This window comes from Lycium ferocissimum, chromosome 12, assembly GCF_029784015.1.
Source record: "Lycium ferocissimum isolate CSIRO_LF1 chromosome 12, AGI_CSIRO_Lferr_CH_V1, whole genome shotgun sequence".
Lineage (NCBI taxonomy): Eukaryota > Viridiplantae > Streptophyta > Magnoliopsida > Solanales > Solanaceae > Lycium > Lycium ferocissimum.
In genome coordinates this window covers 38,340,530-38,364,869 of record NC_081353.1, presented here as the reverse complement: position 1 = coordinate 38,364,869, position 24,340 = coordinate 38,340,530, and the positions used below count along the sequence as shown (strand labels likewise).

General features: G+C 33.6%; 2 protein-coding genes and 1 pseudogene across 2 annotated transcripts; 2 read left to right on the top strand and 1 right to left on the bottom strand.

The window, feature by feature from the left end:
• The first annotated feature begins 3,517 nt into the window (after positions 1-3,517).
• Positions 3,518-6,796, top strand: LOC132040626 (probable uridine nucleosidase 2). The gene is made up of 9 exons (XM_059431279.1): positions 3,518-3,759; positions 3,941-4,056; positions 4,655-4,714; positions 4,816-5,001; positions 5,080-5,184; positions 5,283-5,379; positions 5,984-6,091; positions 6,181-6,316; positions 6,603-6,796. The coding sequence occupies exons 1-8, from the start codon at positions 3,711-3,713 to the stop codon at positions 6,258-6,260; spliced, it is 801 nt and encodes a 266-aa protein (XP_059287262.1). The 5' UTR covers positions 3,518-3,710; the 3' UTR covers positions 6,261-6,316; positions 6,603-6,796.
• Positions 6,797-8,305: 1,509 nt separating this feature from the next.
• On the bottom strand, positions 8,306-12,405 carry LOC132040103 (la-related protein 6B-like; annotated as a pseudogene).
• A 5,916-nt stretch (positions 12,406-18,321) lies between these two features.
• On the top strand, positions 18,322-23,927 carry LOC132039903 (vacuolar protein sorting-associated protein 20 homolog 2-like). Its single transcript, XM_059430454.1, has 6 exons — positions 18,322-18,823; positions 20,732-20,884; positions 20,990-21,142; positions 22,740-22,823; positions 23,392-23,557; positions 23,665-23,927. Exons 1-6 carry the CDS (start codon positions 18,722-18,724, stop codon positions 23,688-23,690), a joined length of 684 nt encoding a protein of 227 aa, XP_059286437.1. The 5' UTR covers positions 18,322-18,721; the 3' UTR covers positions 23,691-23,927.
• Positions 23,928-24,340: the final 413 nt, after the last annotated feature.

Sequence of the window (24,340 nt, the reverse complement as noted above, 5' to 3'; positions counted from 1 at the left end):
ATGTGAACTACTTGATTCACCCATATTTAGTGATAAATAAGGAAATCAACGATATTTAGTGATCAATGTATAATACTTAATCAATTTGATGTATTTTGAGTCAAGAGGGATGATGTACTAAGTTAGTATGCACTAAATTGAGTGATCATTAGAGTGATTTGATGCGAACTACTTGATTCACCCATCTTTATTGTTAAACAAAGGAAATAAATAGTGTATATATATATATATATATATATATATATATATATATATATATATATCTACTAACATCCTTAATGGATTAGATAGTAATTTCATGGATTAGATGGGCATTAATTCTTCCTAAATCGAGTGATCATTAGAGTGATTTGATGTGAAGTACTTAATTCACATATTTAGTGATAAAAAAATGAATTCAATGTTATTCGTATAAACAAAGAGTTCAATGTGATCAATATCGTGAATATGTTGCAACAATTGAGGAGTTGTTGCAACATATGAGATATCTGCTGCAACATATGAGTAAGTTGTTACAATAATTCAAACAAGGTGATTAATTTATTGCAACAACTACACAATTTTCTTAAACATCTGATCTATCTGTTGAAACAGATTAGTAACTTGTTGTAACTTCTTTAACAAATATATGATCTGTTGCGACAATTAACTCATTTTATTTTTTAGTTTTTGCAATAATTTAAGCAATTGTTTATTTTTTTCCAACAAGGTGAGTAATTTATTGCAACAACTAAGCAACTTGTTGAAACAAATTAGTAACTTGTTGCAACTTCTTCAATAACTGTATGCACCTGTTGCAAAAATTAGTAAGCAAAATAAATAAGTTCATAAACAGAAATTGTTCAACAGCCACCTTGGCTCCAAATACCACAACTAATCAAAATAAATAAGTTCATAAACATCAATCACAAATAACATAAAGGCTCCAAAATACCACAACTTAAGTAATAATTTGTTCAAGAATCTGCTTCTGGGGTGTAGCATTTCCTTGATCTACTCCATCTCCTTCATTTCCATCATTAGTTTCTTGACTTCTAGTTCTTCTTCACTTTCTTCATTTGTATCTCTTTGCTTCTTGTCGTTCTTCATCTCTTTCTGAGGATTGATTGTCAGTTTGGCTGTCAATTTGACTATATCTTTCCTCAACATTTGCTGATTCATAAATAGATTGTCTACACTTGTTGCAACAACTACAAATCTACACTTGTTGATATCTTCTACAAAACATGAACCAAATAATCAAGCTATGTCAACATTTTTAGTTGTCGCAACGTATTGTCTACTTGTTGCAACAAGTTCTACACTTGTTGCAACAACTACAAATCAGAGATATCTTCTACAAACAACCAAATAATCGAAGCTATGTTCAACGGGATTTGTAGTTGTTGCAACAGATTGTCTACTTGTACAACAAATGTAGAGCTTGTTGCAACAACTACAAATCATGGATATCTTCTACAAACAAGTAAATAATCGAAGTTATGTCCAATGATAGTGAGTCGTTGCAACAGATTGCCTACTTGTTGCAAAAAGTGTAGAACTTGTTGCAACAACTACAATTGGTTACCACGACAAGAACAAAAAAACTATCTATTGGATATATTTTCCTAAACCCTGAACCATACCAGGACAACAACAGAAAAACCATCTATTTCATTACAAACACACAACAACAACAACCTGGATTTTATCCAAACTTTTCCTAAACCCAAAAAAAAAAAAAATCAAAACTTCCTTTCAAGATTTTTTTTTTTTTTTTTGAGTGTGTGGGGGGTGCAAAAAACCAAAAATAAAAACTTTTCAAAACTTTTTTTTAAAAATATTTTTTTTTAGTTGGGTGGGGGAAGTAAGAAACCAAAAATAAATAAATTCAAAACTTCTTTTCAAGAAAAATCATTTTTTTGGGTGGTGTGTGTGGGGGTTGCAAAAAAACAAAAACAAAAACTTTGCAAAACTTATTTGTTTTAAAATAATTTTTTTTTGGAAGGGTGGTGGGTGCAAAAAAACAAAAAGAAAAACTTTTCTAAACTTTTTTAAAAAAAAAAATTTTTTTGTTTTTGGGGGTGGGGGGGAGGTGAGGGGTGGCGGGAGGAGGAGTGGGGGTTGTTAAAAAAAAAAAACAAAACTTAAAAAAAAATATTTGGGTTGGGAGGAGGACGAGGGCCGGGGGGGGGGGTTGAAAAAAACAAATAAAGAAAATCAAAACTTAAAAAAAAAAACATCATTTTGGGGGGGGGGGGGGGGGGGAGGAGGAGGGTGGGTGGTTAAAAAGCAAGTAAAAAAATTTAAAACTGTAAAAAAAAAAAAAAAAAAAAAAAAAAATGGGGGGGGGGGGGGGTGGTGGTGGGAGGAGGAGGAGGAGGGGGTCAGGTGAAAAAGCAAATAAAAAATATCAAAACTTAAAAAAAATAAAAAAAAATTACGGGGGTGGGGATGTGGGGCGGGGGGAGGCGTGGAAGGAGGAGAAGGGGGGCTGGTGGGTTTTTTGGGATTAAGTTGGATTTTTTTTGTATTTTGTAAAAGATTTAGAAGTTTTAAAAATTATTATTCAGTCCCATTTAACTTAATCATATTTTTAAGGTTGGTCAAACTTGTCACCATTTCTAATTAGTAAATTTTTTTGTCACCTTTAGTTTATTTTTCCAAATAGGTGCATCGTTTTGTTGTTAATTTAAAAGTTTCAAATCTAATATATTTTCTTAAGCAAATAAGTCTCTAACAATGAATGCCAATTACTTTTAAAAAATAGCAGGAGTATTTAATTTATTAATCTTACTACCTGGCACAGGTAATTATTCAAATACAGAGCTATCCAAATTAATACACTATTCTAACCCTTTTGTTAAATGACTACTTTTCCCATTATTTTAGAACATATAATTTTATTTTAAAAAAAATTGAAATTGAAAAACTAAAATATCTATGCCCCAACTCATACAAAAAATTATACGTTTTGCCCTTGTACACGGAAAAACTTTTTTGGTAAAATCAAAATCGGCTTTTCGCAAAACGTTATAGATTAGAATTATTTTCTTAATAAAAAAAACAAGATTTATTTTCTGATCAAAGATAACAATTTTTTTTCGTTTATTTTTAGTTTATTTCTTTGAAGAAGGGGAGGGTTGGAGCACCGTAAAGTTGTCTCCGTGTGACCTATAGATCACGGGTTCGAACCGTAGAAATAACTATTAATACTTGCATTACATAGACTGTCTACAGCACTGCCCAGTGCACCATACTGCCCTTTTCTTATTTTTATTTCTTCGAAATCTTGCCAATTTTCCATCCCATTCCAAAAATTCTTTACACAAGGGAAACATAAATGACAATCATTTACAAACTGCCAGTACCTGACGGGGTCCAACTGTTTCCAACAGCCTAAAACAGCAATTATAGAGTCAAAACTTCTGGTACTTACCTGAAAATAACTGTAACTGTTAAGAAAAATGCAACAAAATTGTTACTGAACAGAAATAAAACAGTAATAGCTTATCAAAAATAATACTTTCTCGGGTCATTGCCTTGAAAGCGTTTTCGATAAATCGTGTAAACCGGTCTCTCCACAAGAAGTAAGAAAAGAAAAAAGACCCACAAAACTTCTTTATTCTTTGCATTATCAAAAAGGTTTAGTGCCAACACTGTTTGCTTTCCCATTTTGTTGTCATCAACCCTTTCTGATTCTGTTTTCATTCATTTGCATAATCCAAAAAATGGCAGCAGAAAGCAAAAAAGTCATCATTGACACTGACCCTGGAATTGGTATTTTTGCTTTTTCACTATTCAGAAAAATACTATAGAGATACATGTTAGCTTAAGGAACAATCTCACTTCATCTAAGATTGTTTTTATTTTCTTTTTCTGCATAGTAACTAGCGTTTGAGCTGCATAGCATTTCAAGATTCAACTGTTGAGTTAATTGAGCTGTTATGATCATGTTCAGATGATGCAATAGCAATATTTGTGGCACTTCAATCTCCTGAAATAGAGGTGATTGGACTCACAACAATATTTGGTAATGTCCACACAACTCTGGCCACCAGAAATGCTTTACATCTGGTAAAGTTCCTAGCTTTCTTTGAACTAATTCCTAGCACTATTTAGCATTCAATATGCTATTGGATATAACCTCTAAAGTTTGCAAGTTCTTGGAGTAAGTTTTTGTGCCAATTAGGCTTTACCAGAATTATATTCTACTCCTTCCGTTCCATTTGATAAGGCGGTGATTCACTAGACATGAGTTTAAGAAAGAACAGAAGAAAGACTTTTTACGCACCAAAAGTATCCCTAGGACTCATTGGTGGAGCCACAGTGCTAGCCATAGAGAACTCAGTAATTTTGGCTCAAACCCTCTATTGTGTTTAAAAATTCATTTAATAAGTACAAATAATCTATTCAGAGCCCATTAAGTAAAAAAACTGTGCTCCAAAACCTGTAACTAAAAATCCTGGCTCCGCCTTTACTAGAACTTGTGGTCTTAAAACATTTCTAGGGCTAATGGCTATAAAAGCATGTCATGGTAATATGAGAAGTTCAGTTTTGAAATATAGAAAGGAGACATTCTTTAAGAACAAACTAGAAAAGAAAGAGTGAAAAAATATCTTTAAGTTCTTTTTTCCATAAGCATGGACGTTGATTTCCGGTCTTGATGATTCAGTTGGAGGTAGCTGAGAAGTCAGATATTCCAGTGGCTGAAGGCTCGCACATTACAATCACCGTATGTACAGCTTAACTCCTTGTTCAGTTCTCTGTCTTACTGCTTAACTTTTTTCTCTCATAAAATTTCTACTGTGGACTTTGTTTAATTTTCATGTAAAGGAAGGCGCAAAACTTCAAAGTACCGGTCATGTTCATGGCATGGATGGACTGGGGAACCAAAACATTCATCCACCCAAAGGAAAGCCTATTGAACAGACTGCAGCTGAATTTCTCATTCAACAAGCTTGTATTTACCCCGGAAAGGTCACTGTAGTGACCTTGGGCCCCCTTACAAATATAGCACTTGTAAGTATCACATATTCCAACTGAATTTTACATATCAAACTAATAAAAATAATGTTCACCATATCTGTGTATGAGTAGGCCATTCAGTTGGATCCTGAATTTTTTAAAAACATCGGCCAAATTGTTGTTCTTGGTGGTGCTTTTGCTGTAAATGGAAATGTGAATCCAGCAGCTGAGGCTAATGTAAGTTGCTAATGGACACACCCATATATGTGCTTCAACTTCTCAGATTTACTTTTTTTTTTTTTTTTCTCATACCTTGTATTCCTCATCTGTGCAAGATCTTCAAAGATCCAACTGCTGCTGATATTGTATTTACCAGTGGTGCTGATGTTCTTGCTGTTGGATTAAATATTACACATCAAGTGGTCCTTACAGGTAATCTTTTCTTTGTTGCTTAAGTTATATAGCTAATTGCTCAGGTATTGTACAGATTCCGGTCCTCATTCATTTCATACCTTCGAGTCACTGTGTCTTAGTGGTGAGGTCATTTTTACACCACTTTGCTAATGGCGACGCTTTTTGTGCCAAAGACGAAACGAAGGATGAAATTGTCCTATTTCAAATAGTGTAGGGGCAAAATAAACCCTTTTCCCTAAAAATAAAAAGGATAGAGAGAGCTGAAAACTAACTTGCTATTGCTATAGAGAACAATATAGTGAACATGCCTATTTATAAGCTTATATTCAAACCAAAAAACCAGTAAAATCCTCAACTACCAGCACAATTTAAGCACCTATTTCTACCTTTTTCTGACTAACAAATTTTGAAAAATAGGAACTACTCTAACAAACAAAAGGATAATCCATCTTCTTATAGCGTAGAATTCTCATATATTTCATCATCATGTGAAGTTGAACCTAAACCTTACTGAGCCTTTGACTTTCCTGTTCTTCCATTCTGTAGTAAAAGGTATGAGTTGAGCGCCGAGGGGCTTTATTTTAGTTAGCTTCTTTAATTAGCATCTATCTATTCTTGGTAGATTCTGATCGCGGCGAGTTGGAAAAGTCTAATGGAAAATTTGCCAAGTACCTCTGCAAGCTTTTGGATGTCTATTTCGATTATCACCATACTGCATACAGCTCAAGAGGTCTGTCTAGTGCAAAGTTAGTTGTTTCCATATTTCTCATCAGTGCCTGTTCGTTGTCTTGATGTTACCGGAATTGGGTCTCTATGTAGGTGTTTTCCTTCATGATCCAACTGCCTTACTTGCTGCTGTTAATCCATCGCTTTTCACCTATTCAGAAGGTGTGGTTTGAGTTCAGACTGTTGGCATCACGAAGGGTCTCACAATCTTTTATAACAAGAAGAAAAGGTATTTAGTTCACAATTCCTTAGTTTTTTTTTTTTTTTCCTTTTTCTCTGTTTTTACATGTTATTTGGTAAAAGTTTCAAAGTCAGCCTCTTCTTTACCAGCCTCTTCTTTACTGCACTGGCTGATTAAACTAAGTTGACATTGTATTCTAGAAGGAAAATGGACAAAAGGATTAAGCTAAGTTGACATTGTATTCGATTTGTACTCGAAGTACTTGCTCTCCTTCTAATGGTTTAAGACTTTTACTTCATCTTATAATTATTTCATCTGCTATTGGATTTTGAAGGTTTGCTGAAGTCACTGAATGGTCTGATAAACCCTCAATCAAAGTGGCAGTAACAGTTGATGCTCCAAAAGTTCTCAAACTAGCAATGGAGCGACTCGTCAATTCTTAAAAGTATTCTTATGTTATTTGTTTTTCTGCACTCAATACTTGAAATCTCCTTCAGAAATTTATAGAGATGGGAAAGTTGTATGCTATGAAGTCGGGTTATGGATAGATCAACATGGTAATAACTTGCATGTTTGTTGTTATTGTGTCATCTCAATAAATCTATGTAAGTGATGTACATTTCTGTTTTTGAACTGTTTACATCAAGTTATCTGCAGAGGCTGCGCTCCACATTGTCATCATAGTTGATTCTCTTTTAAAATTAAAATGTTCTACATAGTTGCGGTTCCACATAGTTGTCTGCTTTAAAAATGGTGAAGGGCTAGTTACATATTTTTTGATGTTGCAAGATGATTCTAACAAGAACTTTTTACTTTGAAAAGGGAAAATGTTCACTGTTATTCTTTATTATCCAAAATTGCTCAATTTTGCCCTCTGTTACACTTTTGATGCATTCATGGCCTTGTTGTTAGCAAATGTCTCATATTTGTCCTTGACATTAACATCTCCACTGTGAAAAGGGTGGACTCTATGTGTCCAAATTCATCAAGGCAAAAGGTCTAAGTTTATCCCTCAAATTTTAACTTTGTTTTAAAATTATCCACCGGTTGGAGCTCCGTTAGGGAACAAGGACAAACATGAGACCTTTTTGCCTAACTATGGGGGTAATATTAGACCAAAATTTTAATGTTACTTGATTTCAGTATAGCACAAGGCCAACTTTAACCTTTTCCCTTTGAATATGAATGAGCCTTAAGCAACATAGCTCATGTACAGAATATGAACTTGCAAAAATAAGTTACTACTAGACAAACCAAATTTAATCTTTGGTTTATCCAAGTTATGCGCTTCCTAGCAATCCACAACAGGTCTCAGCCTTAGTCTTGGTCGGATCTCGGACTTAATCAACCCCTTCATACTCAAATCTAATCAATCGACCGATCAAGAGGCTAATGAAGTGAAAATAACTTATTGGATTGTGAAGTGATAATGCTAATGTACTTCCAACCTGCACCCAAGGGTGTGGCGCTGGTTAATGAAATGGGTTGAGAACCATGAGGTCTCAAGTTTTCTAGGGGAGGCAAAAAACTCTAGGTTATCTTTTCTCATCTGTCCAAGCCTGGTGGATAGAGTTACCCAGTACCTGTGCTAGTGGGAGGTAGCAGGAGCCATTCTGGAATTGGTCGAGGTGTGTGCAAGTTGGCCCGGACACCACGGTTATAAAAAAGAGAGTACTTATTACATAAGGTATTATCCATAGGGCCTTGTACTTGGAAATAGAGTCATGCAATCATGGAAATAAATTTCCTATGAGCACCTCAGTTCATTTACATAGGATAGAACTATAAGACAATATTCAATTTCTGTTAGTATACACAAAAACTAAGATGAAGCTAGAGGGGAGAGAGGGAAGAGGAGGATTCTTTGCTACATTTGTATAACTTTACGTTAATCCCTCAGGTTTTGCTTCATAAACACGATGGAAGCCCTAGTGAAGAAAAATAACAAATCGATACTGCAAAAAAAGAGCACGTTCCCATTTCTCCATTTGGAAATGCTCGCACGAGTAGCCACTCGACCACATAACCACATACTCATTATGCTGTTTAAATTGCAACTGGTTTACCTCGACCCATGGAGAATCCCCTAGTGCCATCTGGCATGCGAGGCACAAAAGCTTGCTTGGCTGGTGCTGATTGCTCAGAGAGCATCGAGGGCTGCCCTGCTAGACTAAAACGATTGATGCTTGACAGCGAACTCCCCACACTGTGTGCACGCCTCATACTTGACGGCAGAGTCCCTAAATGACCTCCACGGTTGTTTTGAAGAAATTGAGGACGTCCACGTCCTTGACCCAGCCCCTTAACCCAACTGCGATTGAGCCCTTTCCTCTGCCCATCGCTGCCATGCTCCTCCTGCCATGTAAAACACCAACAAAATAACTTGACAGTCATTCACTACATTACATAACAGAGGAACGTTATACTCCCTTTTGTTTTAGTTTGTTTGTCTTAGTTTGACTAGGCGCGAAATTTAAGAAAATAAAAAAGACTTTTGAATCTTGTGGTCTTAAGCTAAAAGATATGTAAATGTACTAAAATTCTCTTTAATCTTGTGGCCTTAAACATGCCATGTGGGATGTTAAAACTAAAAAGTTGCCATATTAGGAAAGAGACTTTCTTTTTGAAACTGATTAAAAAGGAAAGTAAGAAACTAATAAAGAGGGAGTATCTTGTTCATATTTGAAAGATGACAACACTTACTGCTAGGTCATTCAAGTGAGTATCAAAGTGGTGCCACAAGTCGTCATTATGTTTCTCGCTGGCCTCTGATCCTGAAGTATCGTCGTCCTTGAAGTTAAGCTCACTCTCATAACCAACTTTCTTCCCTCGAGTTTGACCAGATTTTCCCTGTGAGTTCAACCAAAATCCATAAATACTTAGTGGGAAAGAATCCAATACTTTCGAGTTGTCCTATAAGTGAAGCCAGAGACCACAAGACGACTCAAATTTATTTGGATCTTAAGAATCTTAATAATGTCAGGACGAATACTAATCAACAGTTCTGAAACCCATAGTACAACCACCTTACATCACTAATTTTGCCACAAAAGTTGAACTTGTTTAATCTAACATTTGTATTTCACTAAAAGGCGAGTAGAAAACCGTCCTGCTTTTAGGATGCAGTTTAAAATTAACTATCAGGGAAAAATATGTCAAACACATACCGTGCACCTGTTCAGTATACGGACTTTTAGACCATTTCTCCAGTTATCTTCATCATTTAGCTCCATAACCTGCAAAATAAGATTGCAAGGGTTAAAGGATGCCAGAGAGATGATCCAGGCTCTCAATAATGAAGAATAGCTTTTATTTACTTACCGCCTTCTCAGCCAATTCAACTGATTCATATTCCACAAATGCATGCAACTGCATTTAGTTATTTCAATTCAGATTCTAGAAATGAATAAGATATTCCAAAGATTAAGATAGACAATACAAACTATTCTACAAGCCAGGCTTCCGAAAAATAGTAGCAGCAATAGTTTTACTCTTTTTTGGTTTCATTATTTTGCAGCTATCAGTATGCATTGTCAGCTGTAGTCAACAGATTTTCGTTAACTCCAACTTGAGATTCGTCATTTCATCAATTTCAAGACTTAACACTAGAAAATCAAATGTCTGATGTGCACCTTGTTACTATACAGTGTACTATCTGACTTTCCAGTTCTAGATGCTGAAGAAGCTCCACCATTGGAAGACTGAGGTTGACATGTCCGAATCATTTTTACACTGCACAATTAGTTAAGAAATGAGTCTCAAAAACACTGTTGATTTTATTTTAAGACCTAATTTCCTTAAACCATCTTGTTTACAGCTGCATGAATACTAGTATACCTTCCCACTGCTGAGAAAATCTTCATGAGGTTCTGGTGGCAGTGGTCATCGGGTAAATTCTCAGCAACCACTATGCGAGACTAAAGAAAAGACAGAATCAAATTGTTAGAAGTGACAGCATTGACAAAAATATGTGATGCAACAATAGATGGAAATATAAATGCTTCACAAACTTGTAAACTGCCTTTGTTCTAACATCATGATTGCACTGCTCAAAACAGAAAGTTAAACCACTAGCCTTAGAAAAATAAACTTACTTGCAGCTCTTCCAAGTCCTTTTCACCCAGCGGATATTGGCGTCGAACCTTTCTTCCGTCTTCACTAACCACCTAGAAGCACAGAAATCAAATAAATAAAAATGTATAATGACTAAATTACAAAGAATATGAATGCAAGATATCAAGATCTTAATCGTGGAAACACGTGAATTGCAGGTAGCATAAAGATTTCACGCAGAGTGAGATCTTCTTAAGGTGGGATGGAGATCAGTGGCGGGGTTCAACATCTACTATATATACATAATACATAAAAGAAATTTTGACCTTGTATATACAGTGTAATTTTTCGATAAAGGAGGTTCAGATGAACCCTTTCCCCCCTCTAACTTCGGCCCTGATGGGGATGGTAGATGGGAGAGGGCGAAGATAAGCAGGCGAAAAAGAAAAACTCACAAGCTTTGTGGAGGTCCGTAGAATTTTCGCAATCTGGGCATGACTACTTGTAAGAGCTTTAATCTTCTTGAATGATGCAACCACAGACATTGGTACTACAACATGGAAAAAAAATCAAAAAAATCATCAGAAAATTTGAACTTTGAAATATCAATGAAGACAATGATTACTCTAGTAAGGCTAACAAAAATCATACCAAATCCTTCTGGATCCTTGAACATAATCCTTATTAGATGATCAGTTGTTGCCAAATTTATATCACTAAAATAAAATTCCACCTACAGAGAATGTAAACAAATCCCAGTTAGACAAGTAATGCAAGAAAATTCAAATAAATATTTCGTACATCATAGCCTCCTTTACTTCTCCCTATCAAACAAAGGAAAATTGAAACTTTTCTATTTGGATATTTTAACTACATATTTATAATATAGGAAGGTACTCCCTCTATTTCAATTTATATCTCTTACTTCCCTTTTTAATTTGTTTCAAAAAGAATGTCATCTTTTATATTTAGTAACTCTTAACTCTAACATTCCACCTAACATGTTTTAAGATCACAAGATTCAAGCTTATTTGGTACATTATATACGTCTTTAATTAAGATCACAAGATTAAAAAATCTTCGACTTTGTTAAACTTCGTCCAATCAAACAAAGACACATAAAATGGAACAAAGGGAGTAAAACATAGGAGTCAATCCTGTGTAAGAAATAAAAAGAATCTAATTTGAAACAAAATAAACATAAAGAACAATGTAAAGTGCACATCTGATTAACAACTACAGAGAGATATATTGCCTGATTAACAATCTTTTGACAAGCTTCATCACTTAACCTTTCTGAATCGGCACCAATAACCACCACCGCTGGCATACCACCATGATCAACAAATCCTCTTCCAATGCCACCATATGGATATTGCACAGGCAATTGAGATGCATAAATATAATTCTGTACAGGAACATGTGTAGTGATCTGATGAAAAGTGGCAGACGGTGTTGTAATAACATGCACCACCGTCTGTCCACTTTGAGTGATCACGGGCCCTGACCCTGGCCCGGGCCCGATCCTGCTTCCAGGCCGAGGTGACTCGGCCCGTGAAGGCAACATGGACGCCAATGATGGCGAGGAAGACGATTTTGCCAACATGGCGGATGACAATGATGGAGAGGACGAGCTTCGTGGTATAAATGCAGATGCACGAGCGTTAAGTTTTGTTAAAGAAGAATTCCTAGATGGAGAAGAACAAGGTGTTGATTCAAATGTATGGTCAAGATCAAGAGAAGCTGATGAAGATGTAGCTGATGGGGAATTTAATGACTCGAAGAATAACGTATCATCCATAACAATACAAGAAATGATCAAGAACTCGTTTTATATTATATAGATATAGATACATATATAGATTATTATTATTTTTTTTAAGCGAGCGGTTTCTTGATTTTTTTTTTTTTTCTTTATTTCTTCTTCTTTTTCGTTATGGTTTTTTCGTTTTCACTTTCCCCCTGAAGATGGGGGAAAGGGGAAAGGAAAAATGAGGAGATTTCAATGAAAGTAAGAACCAAAAATGAAGAAGAAAATGGGGAGAGAATGGAGAAGAGTTCTCGGTTTTAAGTTTGTTACTTGAATTAACTATTTATACTTTTTGCCTTAATACTGTAACTGCTCAATTTTATTTGTTATTTTTTTTTCCTTTTCTCGTTCACTGATTTTGTAATTTAAAAATAGTTGTGACATGTGGAAGAAAGAGGAAGAAAAACGCGTAAATTAGATCATACCTCTGAATGGAAAGTAACAATTCAATCATCGGATTACCACTCAATATTCACTCACTAAAGTTAGCGTGGGAGTTTGAATTTTTTCCTATTTTTTATTTGTTATTCGAAAAAATATTTAAGAAGGTAAATGGACAAGTTTGTACTCCTTTGTAGACACATAAATTTGATATTACAAATTGCAATTAAGAGATTAAACCTAATCCTTTATAATTAGAGCGTTTGGTTTAAAAATCTGATGCAGGAATCAGAAATGCATAATGTAGGATGATATAGGCAATATAATATATGAACGAAAATTATTACTTAGTTAAGTGTGTATATGAAGGTTTTATTATCCCATGTTTAGAATAATACAAAGAAATAACATACTACTATGGAAATGTAGTGTCTAAAATGGTTCCAAATTATCTCTAAAAGTTAAATTCAGGTCCCTAAAAGTTAGTAGTAACCGAAAAAGTCTGATCTTCGTGTTATCTGAGAGTTCCTGACGGTGAGTTTTAATTACTTGTCCTTAATAATTACAAAATTGTATAACGATAAGTTTTACTGGTATTACAAGTTTTTAAGGAGAAACAATATTGCTCTTAAGATATATATATGTACATGTTTGAATTGCATGTTCAGATTGTATTGCATAATATTGTTACTTTAAACATAATATGTGTTATGACTGAAATTTAAGTTTCTTATAAAGAAACCCCGTCTCGTCACAGATAGTTTTCACTTTTTTCTAGAAAATTATTTCAGAAAATTGTTTGGACATAGAATTGTCACAATTTTCCGAAATTCGAAAAGCTCCAAAAGCTGTTTTCACAATTTCCACTCAAAATCACTCACAAAAATTCAAAAAAAACTCTAACTTGTATTCTTATCCAAACACAACTCCAATTTCATATTCATATTTAATTACTTTATATTTTATTCATATTTAATTACTTTTCCAATTTCTACATACCATTTTCAACTTGAAAACAAATAAGTACTACTTTTTTTCAAAATTCACAATTGTTATGTCCAAATGCACACAAAGAAAAATCCCATTTTATGCAATTAACAACTACTACTAATTTGGTATGTTGGAAACTTGGAATAGATAATTAATAATAGGGTTTTACAAAGAAAACCGACAAATCGCACCAAACCGACAATCCGAGAAAAAAATCAGACTAGTGGTTTGCTTTGACTTGGTTTGATATTGAAAAAAAAAAATCCCAATCATAATTGATTTGGTTTGGTTTTAACTAAAAAAAGTCAAACCGAACCAAACTAACCCGACATTACATGTATACAATTTTTAAAAATATTTTATACATAAAAATATTTATTTGTGATGTAATTTATAAACATTTCTTAAACTTTTCATAGTTTTTGTCTTTTCACATATTGTTTCACGCTTGGACTTAGAATTTTGAATGGTCCAATAAGTTTTATAGTCCATAGAACTCAAATAAAGTCAAAATCAATATAATGCTAAGAAAAGAAATTCAATTCTAACACTAGGAATAACAATAATGTCGAATATCTACTAATCTTAAGTTTGCATTGGTTTAGTCAGTGCAAATACATTTAATTTAGTTTTTCTTTAATATTTAGTTATATGTAATTAGTACTTATTAGCCGTACTTATTTTGCACGACTTAGTACCTTTAGATTTTGATCATTTTTATTATGGCTTAGCAATTTCATTATTTTTTTTGTTGAATATTTTAGTACAACATCATCACTAAATTTCACATTTAGTGTTATTTTCTTAAGAAACAGCTTAATTAGATAGTTGTATTTTACTAGGACTAAAGAAATATTTGAAACACAAGTTATATGTTTTGTATGAAGACTTTACCCAAAAAAACTGAAAAAACCCGAGAAAACCCAAAGTTGAAAAACTCGATTTTTATTAGTTTGGTTTGATTTGTAAATTTAAAAACCCGACATAATTAATTTAGTTTGGTATTTGAAAAATCTAAACCAACCCGATCCATGTACACCCGTAGTTAACAAATACCAAAACTGCTTATAGGTAAACTTAAGGAACTAAATATGTGTAAGAGTATGCTTAGAATGATGATACTAGACATACTCCAAATTTAAAAGACTATTCTGTTAAAATCTCCATTGCTAAGGAGTATCTACTATCATTTTTTAAGGGAAAAGGGTCAAAAATACCCCTCTACTTTGAGAAAAGGCTTAAAAATATCCTTCATTATAAATTTGAATAAAAAATATTCCTCCCGTTACTAAAGTTTTCAAATATACCCGTGTCTTAAGGGAAATTTCCAACATAACCCGATTTCATTTTTAAACCCGCTACATTTAAATCGGACCCAACTAAATAAAAACCCTATATGGGTTACACGCTCCCATGCTAGTGGCTCCAGATGTAGGACTCAGAAACAAGTTGGTCGCATATGAGTTTTTTATGTAGTTGGGTCAGGTTTAAAAATGAAATCGAGTTATGTTGGGGATTTGCGTTAAGATAAGGATATATCTGAAAACTTTAATGATGGGAAGGGTATTTTTGAATCAAATTTATTTTAGCATTTTTGCCAGAGTAGAGGTATATTTTAGGGATAATTACACTCAGTATCAATTGGGGTATCAATGCTACTAAATTTAGCACATATTTGAGTTTCTTGTCCACAGTAACCCATCTTCAGTTTAAACAAAAATTACTTTTCAAAAAATGACCTTTTCCCCTCTTCCTCCCCCTCTCTCTCCACTGCCTCCTTCTTTTTCATTTTTTTTTAATTTTTTTTTTTGGAGTTCACCACCGCCTTTTTTTTAATTTTTTTTTAAATTTTTTTGTTTTTTAGTTTTTTTTTTTTTTTAAATTTCCCATCTCCCTCTGTCATGCCAGATCTTTAATTTTTTTTTTTATTTCTCCTCTCCCACTATCACACCGCATCTTTGATGTTTGAACCGTTGGTTCTAGTGATGGTGTTGGAGTTCGCCGGAGAACGGAACTCCGGCGATGATTGTATATGGGTGTATATAAGTGTATAATATTATATGTTGGTGTATATGGGTGTATACGCCGGAGAACGGAACTCCGGCGATGACTATAAATGGGTGTATATGAGTGTATATGGGTGTATAATATTGTATATGGGTGTATATGGATATATGGGTTATAATATTGCATAATATTGTATATGGGTGTATTATATTGTATAATATTGTATATGAGTGTATATGAACGTATATGGATATATGAGTTATAATATTGTATATGGGTGTATAATATTGTATATGAATGTATATGTGTGTATAATTTTGTATATGAATGTATATGGGTGTATAATATTGTATATGAATATATATGGGTGTATAATATTGTATACGGGTGTATATGGGTGTATATGGATATAAGGGTTATAATATTGTATATGGGTGTATAATATTTGTATATAGGTGTATATGAATGTATATGAGTATATGGATTATAATTTTTGTCTAATATTGTATATGAGTATATGGATTGTAATGTTGTACTCCCTCCGGATAAAAAAAAGAGTCCACTCAGCCTTTTTTTCTTGAGTCAAAAAAAGAGTCCACTTAGCCTTTTTTTCTTGAGTCAAAAAAAGAGTCCACTTATGAAATCAAGAAAGAATTAATCCTGTTTTTTCATATTTGTCCCTATTAAGTGTTATATGATCAAATCCCAATGCTTATTTAATTAGGGGTAATTTAGTTAAATTAGTTATTTTTGTCTAGGAGTTAGTGGTTTCTTAAGAGGTGTGCAAATGACTAAGTGGACTCTTTTTTTTATCCGGAGGGAGTATAATATTGTATATGAGTGTATATGGGTGTATATAGGTATATGAATTATAATATTCTATTTAAAAAAAAACTAAAAAAATAATAGTAAAATTTTTTAAAAAGATAAAAAAGAAGGCAGTGACGAACTCCAACAAAAAAAAATTAAAAAAAAAAAAAATAAAAAAGAAGGAGGCAGTGGAGAGAGAGGGGAGAAGAGCGAAGTTTTGGATTAAAGCTTTGTAATATAAGTTTTGGGCTATTTTTTTTACAATATAAGTAGGGAAACTTACATAAATAGCTACGTTTTAATAGTTTCTAACTAGTTATAGCAACAAGTTGAAGATTTACAATTCGTAGCTGCTTTTGGCTGTATTTCAGTTGTATCTCGCATTTTTGAAATACAATGAAATACAGCGAAATATAGAGAAATACAAAACCCGTTAGAGTAAATTTAGGCTCTATTTTTGGAACATAATTTTTTAAAAAATTCTGGGAGAAAAAATAGGCTATATTTTTGGAACATAATATTCTTTTCCTTTTTAAATAGTAAGTCTAATTAAATCAACCATATTTCACACAAATCACTGAAGAGTAAAATCAGGCCCTATTTATGGAACAGTTTTTTTTAAAAAAAATTATGGGATTCAATTTAAAACTTCCCTTAAATCAGGCATAACGATTGTTCTTCCATAAAAGCTTACGAATCTCCCTCAACTTTAATCACAATCAAAACTTTTTGAATTAAAAAACCACTAAAGATCTAAAAACTTCCAAATACAGAAAAATCTACACTGAAATATAATGAAATATGGTTGATTGTTCAAGAAATATAAAGTTGTAGTATGCGTATATACAATGGAATACAATGAAATATATCAAAAACGGTTTCATAAATTAGAAATACAAAATGCAGAAATACATTGAAATACAGCGAAATACAAAAGTCGTGAAAATAAAGTGTAGTAAAAATAGGCTCTATATTTGGAACATTCATTATATTTATAACAAAAAAAGATAAATACATTGAAATACAATGAAATAATTACTGAAATATACTGAAAGTTAGATATATTGTTTGTTAATACACAAAAATATACTGAATTATACTAAAACATTTTATCAAACACTTGGTGGACATGAAGCTCCACAACTCTCATCAATGGTGTTTTTTTTTTCTTGTTCTTTTGAATTCGATACAAGCATACTTTTTCTCCGATGTCTCAAAGCATCAATGTTATAAAGACGTACGTCTCTCGATTTATGAAACTGGTGTCTTTTTAATTGGATCCTATTTTGTAAATGGATTTTGGTAATATGCTTCTGAAGTTTGAAGGAATTGTAGCTAGTTTATCTATTTGGTTGAATGAATCTTTCTTTTAACAAATTGCAAATGTCTTCCTGTGACATCAGGTAGCTGCAGATGTGGACATTGAAGAAGTAGCTCGTAAAACGAGGGATATAGTGGAGATAACCTCACAAATGTTTGCGAGATGCTTCTATGAATGGTACGAGGCGAAAGATAGGCGGGAAGACACGTGAGGAGATTAAGAACATGGCCAAGTTAGAGCTATTTTTTTCATCGACCATGGTCGTTTGCTACTACTGTAGGATTCTTCTGATTTGTAAGAGAAAATGAGATCTAGGGTAGGTGATGGAACAGAGAGAGAGAAAGAGGGGTGAGGGAGAAAATAAATTTGGTAGGTGAGAGAAAATCAATTTAAAAGACTAGGAGATAGAACGGAGAGAGAAAGAGGAGTGAGGGAGAAAATAGATTTGATAGGTGAGAGAAAAATATTTGAAAAAAAAAATGTGGCTAAGTGGGAGAGAGATACCTTATTTTTAGAAAAATACACTGCAGTTAAAAAAATAAGTTATACATGGTAATTTAATAAATAATTAAGCTACCAAAAATAATTAAAAAAAAGATAGCTATTATTAATAAATAAGTCTCAGAAATAGTTATGAGCTGTAAATTTTCCATATAAATAACCCAATTGTATATTTATGAAATTCCCCTCGTATTTTTTGACCCTTTTCCCTTTTTTTAATCCTAAAGAAGACTTCTTCTTCTACCTTTACACCTCTCCTCTACTCCCAAAAAAAGGTTCAAAACTTGCGACTGTAACATTAATTTGTACACTTTTCTTCATTAGATGATTGTCTAGGATTATCCGATCCCCAGATTTCATATTTTCATTTCATTCTTTCAGCTCATATTCAGGTCAATTACCAATATCTAAGCAAGGGTTTTTTTTTTTTTTTTTTTTTTTTTTATTTTCACAAAAGGGTCTTTGCATAGAGAGATGCAAGACCTTAATTTTGTTCTAAAATAAATAAAATTAATTGTTTTGGTGGTCTTTAAATTCTTTTTTTTTATTTTTTTTGGTGGGTGTTTGAATATTTTGGGAAATGGGAAATATATTTGTGAAGAAACCAAAGATTACTGAAGTTGATAAAGCAATTCTTTCTTTAAAGACTCAAAGGCGTAAACTTGCTCAATATCAACAACAGGTATATATATTCTTTTATTCTTTTTTTTTTTTAAACCCTTTCTTGAAATTTTAATTATAGTTTTATTTTTTGTGGGGTAAAGTTAAATTGCTTAGTTTTATTAATTCTTTGGAGCTAAATGGAATATAAGAAAAGATAGATCAATGGGTAGTCTTTGGATTTGTAAGTTTTGGTTTTTGTGGAGAATTGTAAGGTGAAATTATGAAATTTGCAGATAGAAGTTATATAACTCATCAATGATGTCAATACAGGGTTTATGATCTTGAGTTTAAGTTATAATAATTACTCCCTCCGTTGTAATATAAGTGTCTTAGTTTGATTAGGCACGGAGTTTAAGAAACAAAGGGAGACTTTTGAATCTTGTGATCTTAAAATAAAGATGTGTATAGTCCTTTAAATCTTGTGGTTTTAAACTTGCCATGTAGAATGTTGGAATTGGAAAACTTACTAAATATAAAAAGAGACTCTTTTTGGGACAGATCAAAAAAAGAAAGTAGGACACTTAAATTAGGACGGAGGGAGTATATGTTACAGTATTCTAGGAATTAGTTCTTTTCTTATCTGTATTTGCATAATATTGGCATGCGATGAGTTTAAATAGAGTAACATGGTCAGCGAGTGTTCATATTACCGACCCCGACTTGTTTGGGACTGAGGCGGAGTTGTTGTTGTTGTTTCTTCCTTAACCATAATGTGATGCATAGAGGAGCTTTATTTCGAAGTTTCTATATTTCTGAATGAATATGCCAGCTCTTCCACAGGGAGAAACAATTAGTAACTCAACTTGGCATTACCTAGAATATTTGTAACAATTTTCAATACACATTATGTATTCAGAATCTCAGTGGCCATTCTATAGGGTAAGAGATGTTTGACAGCTTGTTCTTGCTTTCTACACATAAGAGACTATTATGCAGTGGTTATGATTAAAAAACATACTCCCTCCATTTCGATTAGGTGAACCTATTTGACTGGGCACGGAGTTTAAGAAAGAAGGGAAGACTTTTAAACTTGTGGTCTAAATGAGTCCATATTTTTTTTGAAACTGGTAACTGTCTAAATGAGTCCATATTTTGTGTGGCTATAAATCATTGCATAAAGGTAAATTGTTTCCAAATACAGAAAAAGGTCATTCTTTTTGGCACGGACTAATAAGGAAATAGGTTCATATAAATTGAAATGGATGGAGAAGTATATTTCATACAATGGTTTTTCACTTTTGTTGAAGTTGTTTGAGTAATTACCGCTTCATATGATTCTGATGATAATAAAAAAAGAACCTTAGATGGAGCTTTTTATCTTCTATAATTGCCATCCAAGGAAACAATCTGTCAACTCCATTTCTGGATGCACTTCAAACCATATAGTCTAGATATAAGTTCACTTACCACCTCTAGCTCAGAGCAATTACCTTCTATACAAAACCTCAAGTCCCAGTATCAACCATTGCTTGAAATGATGGAAATTTCTTTATTGATATCATCTTTCCTGATAAAAATAATTTTAAAAAAAATGGCATTCTTAGGTAACATTGAAACTGGACGTGCAGCAAATTTTTATCCACTTATCCTTAATAGGAGAGTGACCCATCCCTTGATTATTCACTACGTCAGAATGCTAACACCCCAAAAAAGTTTGAAAAGTAATAAAGGAAAGAAAACCCTGAAGTTAGATGGGTATAAGTTAGTTTTACATGAGGCAGGGGAAGTTTCTTGGGATTCTGTTAAAAGATGCAACGGAAGGTTCAAGATGATTGTCCACCTTAACAACTTAAAGGTTCTCTCCTTTTTCTTGGTGCCAAAGGCTCCCCTTGGGGAATGATTTACAAGATGTCCTCAAGGAAAATTCTACTGGATTCATGTGTTAGTTTCGGACCTGCTAATCTGTTCTGTTATTCTTTTTTTTCAGTTGGATGCTGTCATTGAAGCTGAGAAACAAGCTGCAAAAGACTTGCTACGTGAAAAGAAGAAAGAGAGGGCCCTTTTAGCATTGAAAAAGAAGAAGGTGCAAGAAGAACTGTTAAAGCAAGTTGATGTCTGGCTCATAAATGTCGAGCAGCAAGTAATTCTTCTTAATTCAGTTCCATACTTTTACTACCATGCTATATGCCCTTATTTCTTTTAAGAATTTAATTTTTTTTCTGATTCTATGTGTAAATTCTTATAGTTGGCAGATATTGAACTGACAAGCAAGCAGAAGGCTGTCTTTGAGAGTTTGAAAACTGGAAATAATGCAATCAAAGCAATTCAAAGTGAAATTAACCTAGAGGATGTTCAAAAGTTAATGGATGATACAGCAGAGGCAAAAGCTTATCAAGATGTAAGTTCTTTTGATACCTAATCCTTCTCTTTTAGATATGGTTGTATCTAATTAATTTGGTGAGATTTGGGAGTTCATTCATGCTTGTATAGTGTTAGTAGTTTTGATATAGTGCCGAAAGAGAGATGAGAGAAAGGTAAGGGGAAGAAATGAGAAGGGGGAGAAGAAAGAAAGTTAACAGGAAAGAGATTTAGCAAGGGGAATTGGGCAAAGACGGAAAGAAACAATAAGTGGAGGGAGAGAGAGATTTAAGGGAGAGATTATAATAGGGTAGAATTCATGTATATATAAAAGAAAGTATAAAAGGCATCCTACTTATAGAATAAGAGCCTCAAACAAGCTAGAACTTTTGTTACGATTAAGGTTCTATCTGTATCTAAAGGCACGAATAAAACCAAACTAAGTCTTGTGCACAACAGTTGGAGATAGAGATAGTGATCGGAGATAAAATCTGAATATAAAAGATCCAATTCAATCTGAAAATAAAAATAACTTAATCTAAAAAGCTGGAACACATGTAAAGATACTATTTATTGAGAATCTCCTTTTTTTTTTTTTTTTGGAAAAAAAAAAATTCTCGGCTCTTTTGCTTCTATCCTGTATAAGTGGTTCCCCTGAGTTTCATATTAATGAAATCATTACTTTAAACAACCACAATAACTATGTCTCAATCCCAAGTAGTTAGGATCAACTGCATGAATCCGCATTAACTTTGTTGCTGACTTGTATCAATTGAACTTAAAAAAACTTAGGTTCTCCAGCACTATAAACTCTCTACATTTTCTATTGACGAACCAATATTTAACCAGACTAAAAGACTCACAACAAACGGTATACCTAATGTAAATGTACAGACATGATTAAACTTTAATCCCAACTAGTTGGTATTGCCTAAATGAATCATTTTCTCCGTTGTGCCCTAGTTTGCACGGATTCCAAGAGATTGTAATCTGTTATTCTTTTCATATAATGGAACTGCCGAGCCTCTGATCTATTTCCTGAAATGATTTTCTTTCCATCAGGAAGTAAGTTTCTTGATATTATCCCTGTAATCGCTCTTACCTATGTATTGTAATGGAGAAAATGATTGATTTTCTCCATTCATGCATTTGAGCAAATAATTTGACATCCTTAATTGAAGGGGAGAGCTTTGCCATAAGTGGTAAAGTTGCTGCCATGTGACCAGGAGGTCACGGATTTGAGCCTGGAAACAGCCTCTTGCAGTAATGCAGGGTAAGGCTGCGTATAATAGGCCCTTCCCCAGATCCCATGCATAGCGGGAGCTTAGTGCACCGGGGCTGCCTTTTATTGTATGCCCGTATACATTTTCATTTCCACACTTCTAGCTTTCATTTACCTTCTCCAGATCTATATACATGTATTTGTTTCATTCTCTTTTTCTATAGTTAGAGTATTCAGTTTGAGAGACAGCAACATTCTATTTCATATATTCTTAGTGCTGCTTGTTCTCATAGTCAATAGCAAATGCAATATGGAAAGAGATCAGCTTGACAGTGAAGACCAGTCCCTTTCCTGGATTGTCTTTTTTTCTTTTTTTTTTCTTTTTTTGTGTGTGACTGCTCGTATTCTTTTGCAGGAAGTCAATGCTATTCTTGGAGAGAAGCTATCTGCTGAAGATGAGGAGGAAGTTCTAGCAGAATTTGAGAATCTGGAATCTCAGGTCTGTCTATTTTTAATGCAGGCAATTGGTGCTAAAACTTATCTCATTTCTTTGCAGACTATATTGTTTTTTTCTTGATGACACCATAACAGCTTTGCTGCAGCTATTTCAGCTTAAACTACAATTGTCCTTAAAAAAAATTTCACCACAAATCATCTTAATTTTGCCTACTTATTCTGGCTACACTTCCCTTTTCCAGCTGAGAAATAATCCACTGCACTAAATCATCACCTTTGCTATAGCACTACAACTTTATGGAATTCTAGTATAATACTCTCTAGTTCATATTGATGCTTTCTCCTTATTTTGAGGAAACAAGAACTTGCAATTACTATATAAGACACTGTTATAAGTCCACCTAGGGTTCTAGATGCCTTCAGAACCTTGAAAGCTATTGTTTTCCCATCCCTTGATATGATGATACTCCTTCCGATTCATTTTGTATCTTAGTTTGACTGAGCACCGAGTTTAAGAAAGTAAAGAAGACTTTTGAAGCTTGTGATCTTAATATGTGCCTGCCATTTTCTGAAGAACTAATATTTTACCTGATGCTGGAAAATTTGTACAGTTAACGCTTCAAGATCTGCCAGAAGTTCCTTCTGCAGTACCTTCTGCTGAAAACGCTGAAGAGAAACTGGATCTACCTGACGTACCAACTAAAGCACCAGTCATTACAGAAGCTGTTATGGAGGACACTGAAGATACTTCAGCTGGCGTGTCTGTGCAAAAGAAAGGTTAGTTTTTTTTTTTGTCTTCCTTATTCTTATATATACACACACCGACATACACAAACATTTTTTCTAAATTATGTGTTCTGATTTTTTCGTTCAAATTTGCACAGTTTTGGAGGAACCAATACCTGCTTGATTCCACCGCAACTTGGTTGGTTCATAAGTTCGAATTTGGTGAAATTTATCAGACAGAATGTCAAGTTTCAGAATGCTATGAAAGTCTTCTCAATGCTGAGAATTTGTAATTTATTCCAAAATTTCTATCATCTCTTGTGATTTGTGCAAATTGTGGTCGTATTTCTGGTCAGATTTGTACAGTTCTTTTGCGAGTTGTTGACACATACCAAGTCATTTACCATTATCTTTATTCTCATGTCTGAGCAGTTTCCTATATTTCTGCTACTTTTGGATTATGCAAGAAGAAAGCTAATTGTTCTTGTTTCAATATGATGCTGGAACATTCTCGTTTCTGTCATGTTCCTAAGCTTGATGAACTACTCTGACATATACTACGCAAAGCACTTAAGCATGTCGCCTAGCGGTTAATCTAGTGGATGAAATTTAAGGGATTAGGTGTTCAAATCCCAGTCGAGACAAAATACTAGTATGTGAAATTTTCTCATCTGCTGAATATTTGCGTGTAAAGTGCTTGGTACATGTGTTTGGCTGGAGATAGCAAAGATCTAGTCCTATAGAGTATAGTCTACATGATTTCCATTTTTTGTTTGATCAGTATGAGAACCCATTTATAGAGGCTTAAGTTTTAAGACTTTGATCTCCTCTATC

Bases quoted from the DNA above. Each gene is read 5' to 3' on its own strand.
- LOC132040626 (XM_059431279.1), top strand. From the start codon at position 3,711: ATGGCAGCAGAAAGCAAAAAAGTCATCATTGACACTGACCCTGGAATT. The intron at 4,057-4,654 runs GTAAAGTTCCTA...TTGATGATTCAG, and splicing joins CCAGAAATGCTTTACATCTG to TTGGAGGTAGCTGAGAAGTC. The intron at 4,715-4,815 runs GTATGTACAGCT...TTTCATGTAAAG, and splicing joins GCTCGCACATTACAATCACC to GAAGGCGCAAAACTTCAAAG.
- LOC132039903 (XM_059430454.1), top strand. From the start codon at position 18,722: ATGGGAAATATATTTGTGAAGAAACCAAAGATTACTGAAGTTGATAAA. The intron at 21,143-22,739 runs GTAAGTTCTTTT...ATTCTTTTGCAG, and splicing joins AGGCAAAAGCTTATCAAGAT to GAAGTCAATGCTATTCTTGG. The intron at 22,824-23,391 runs GTCTGTCTATTT...AAATTTGTACAG, and splicing joins TTGAGAATCTGGAATCTCAG to TTAACGCTTCAAGATCTGCC.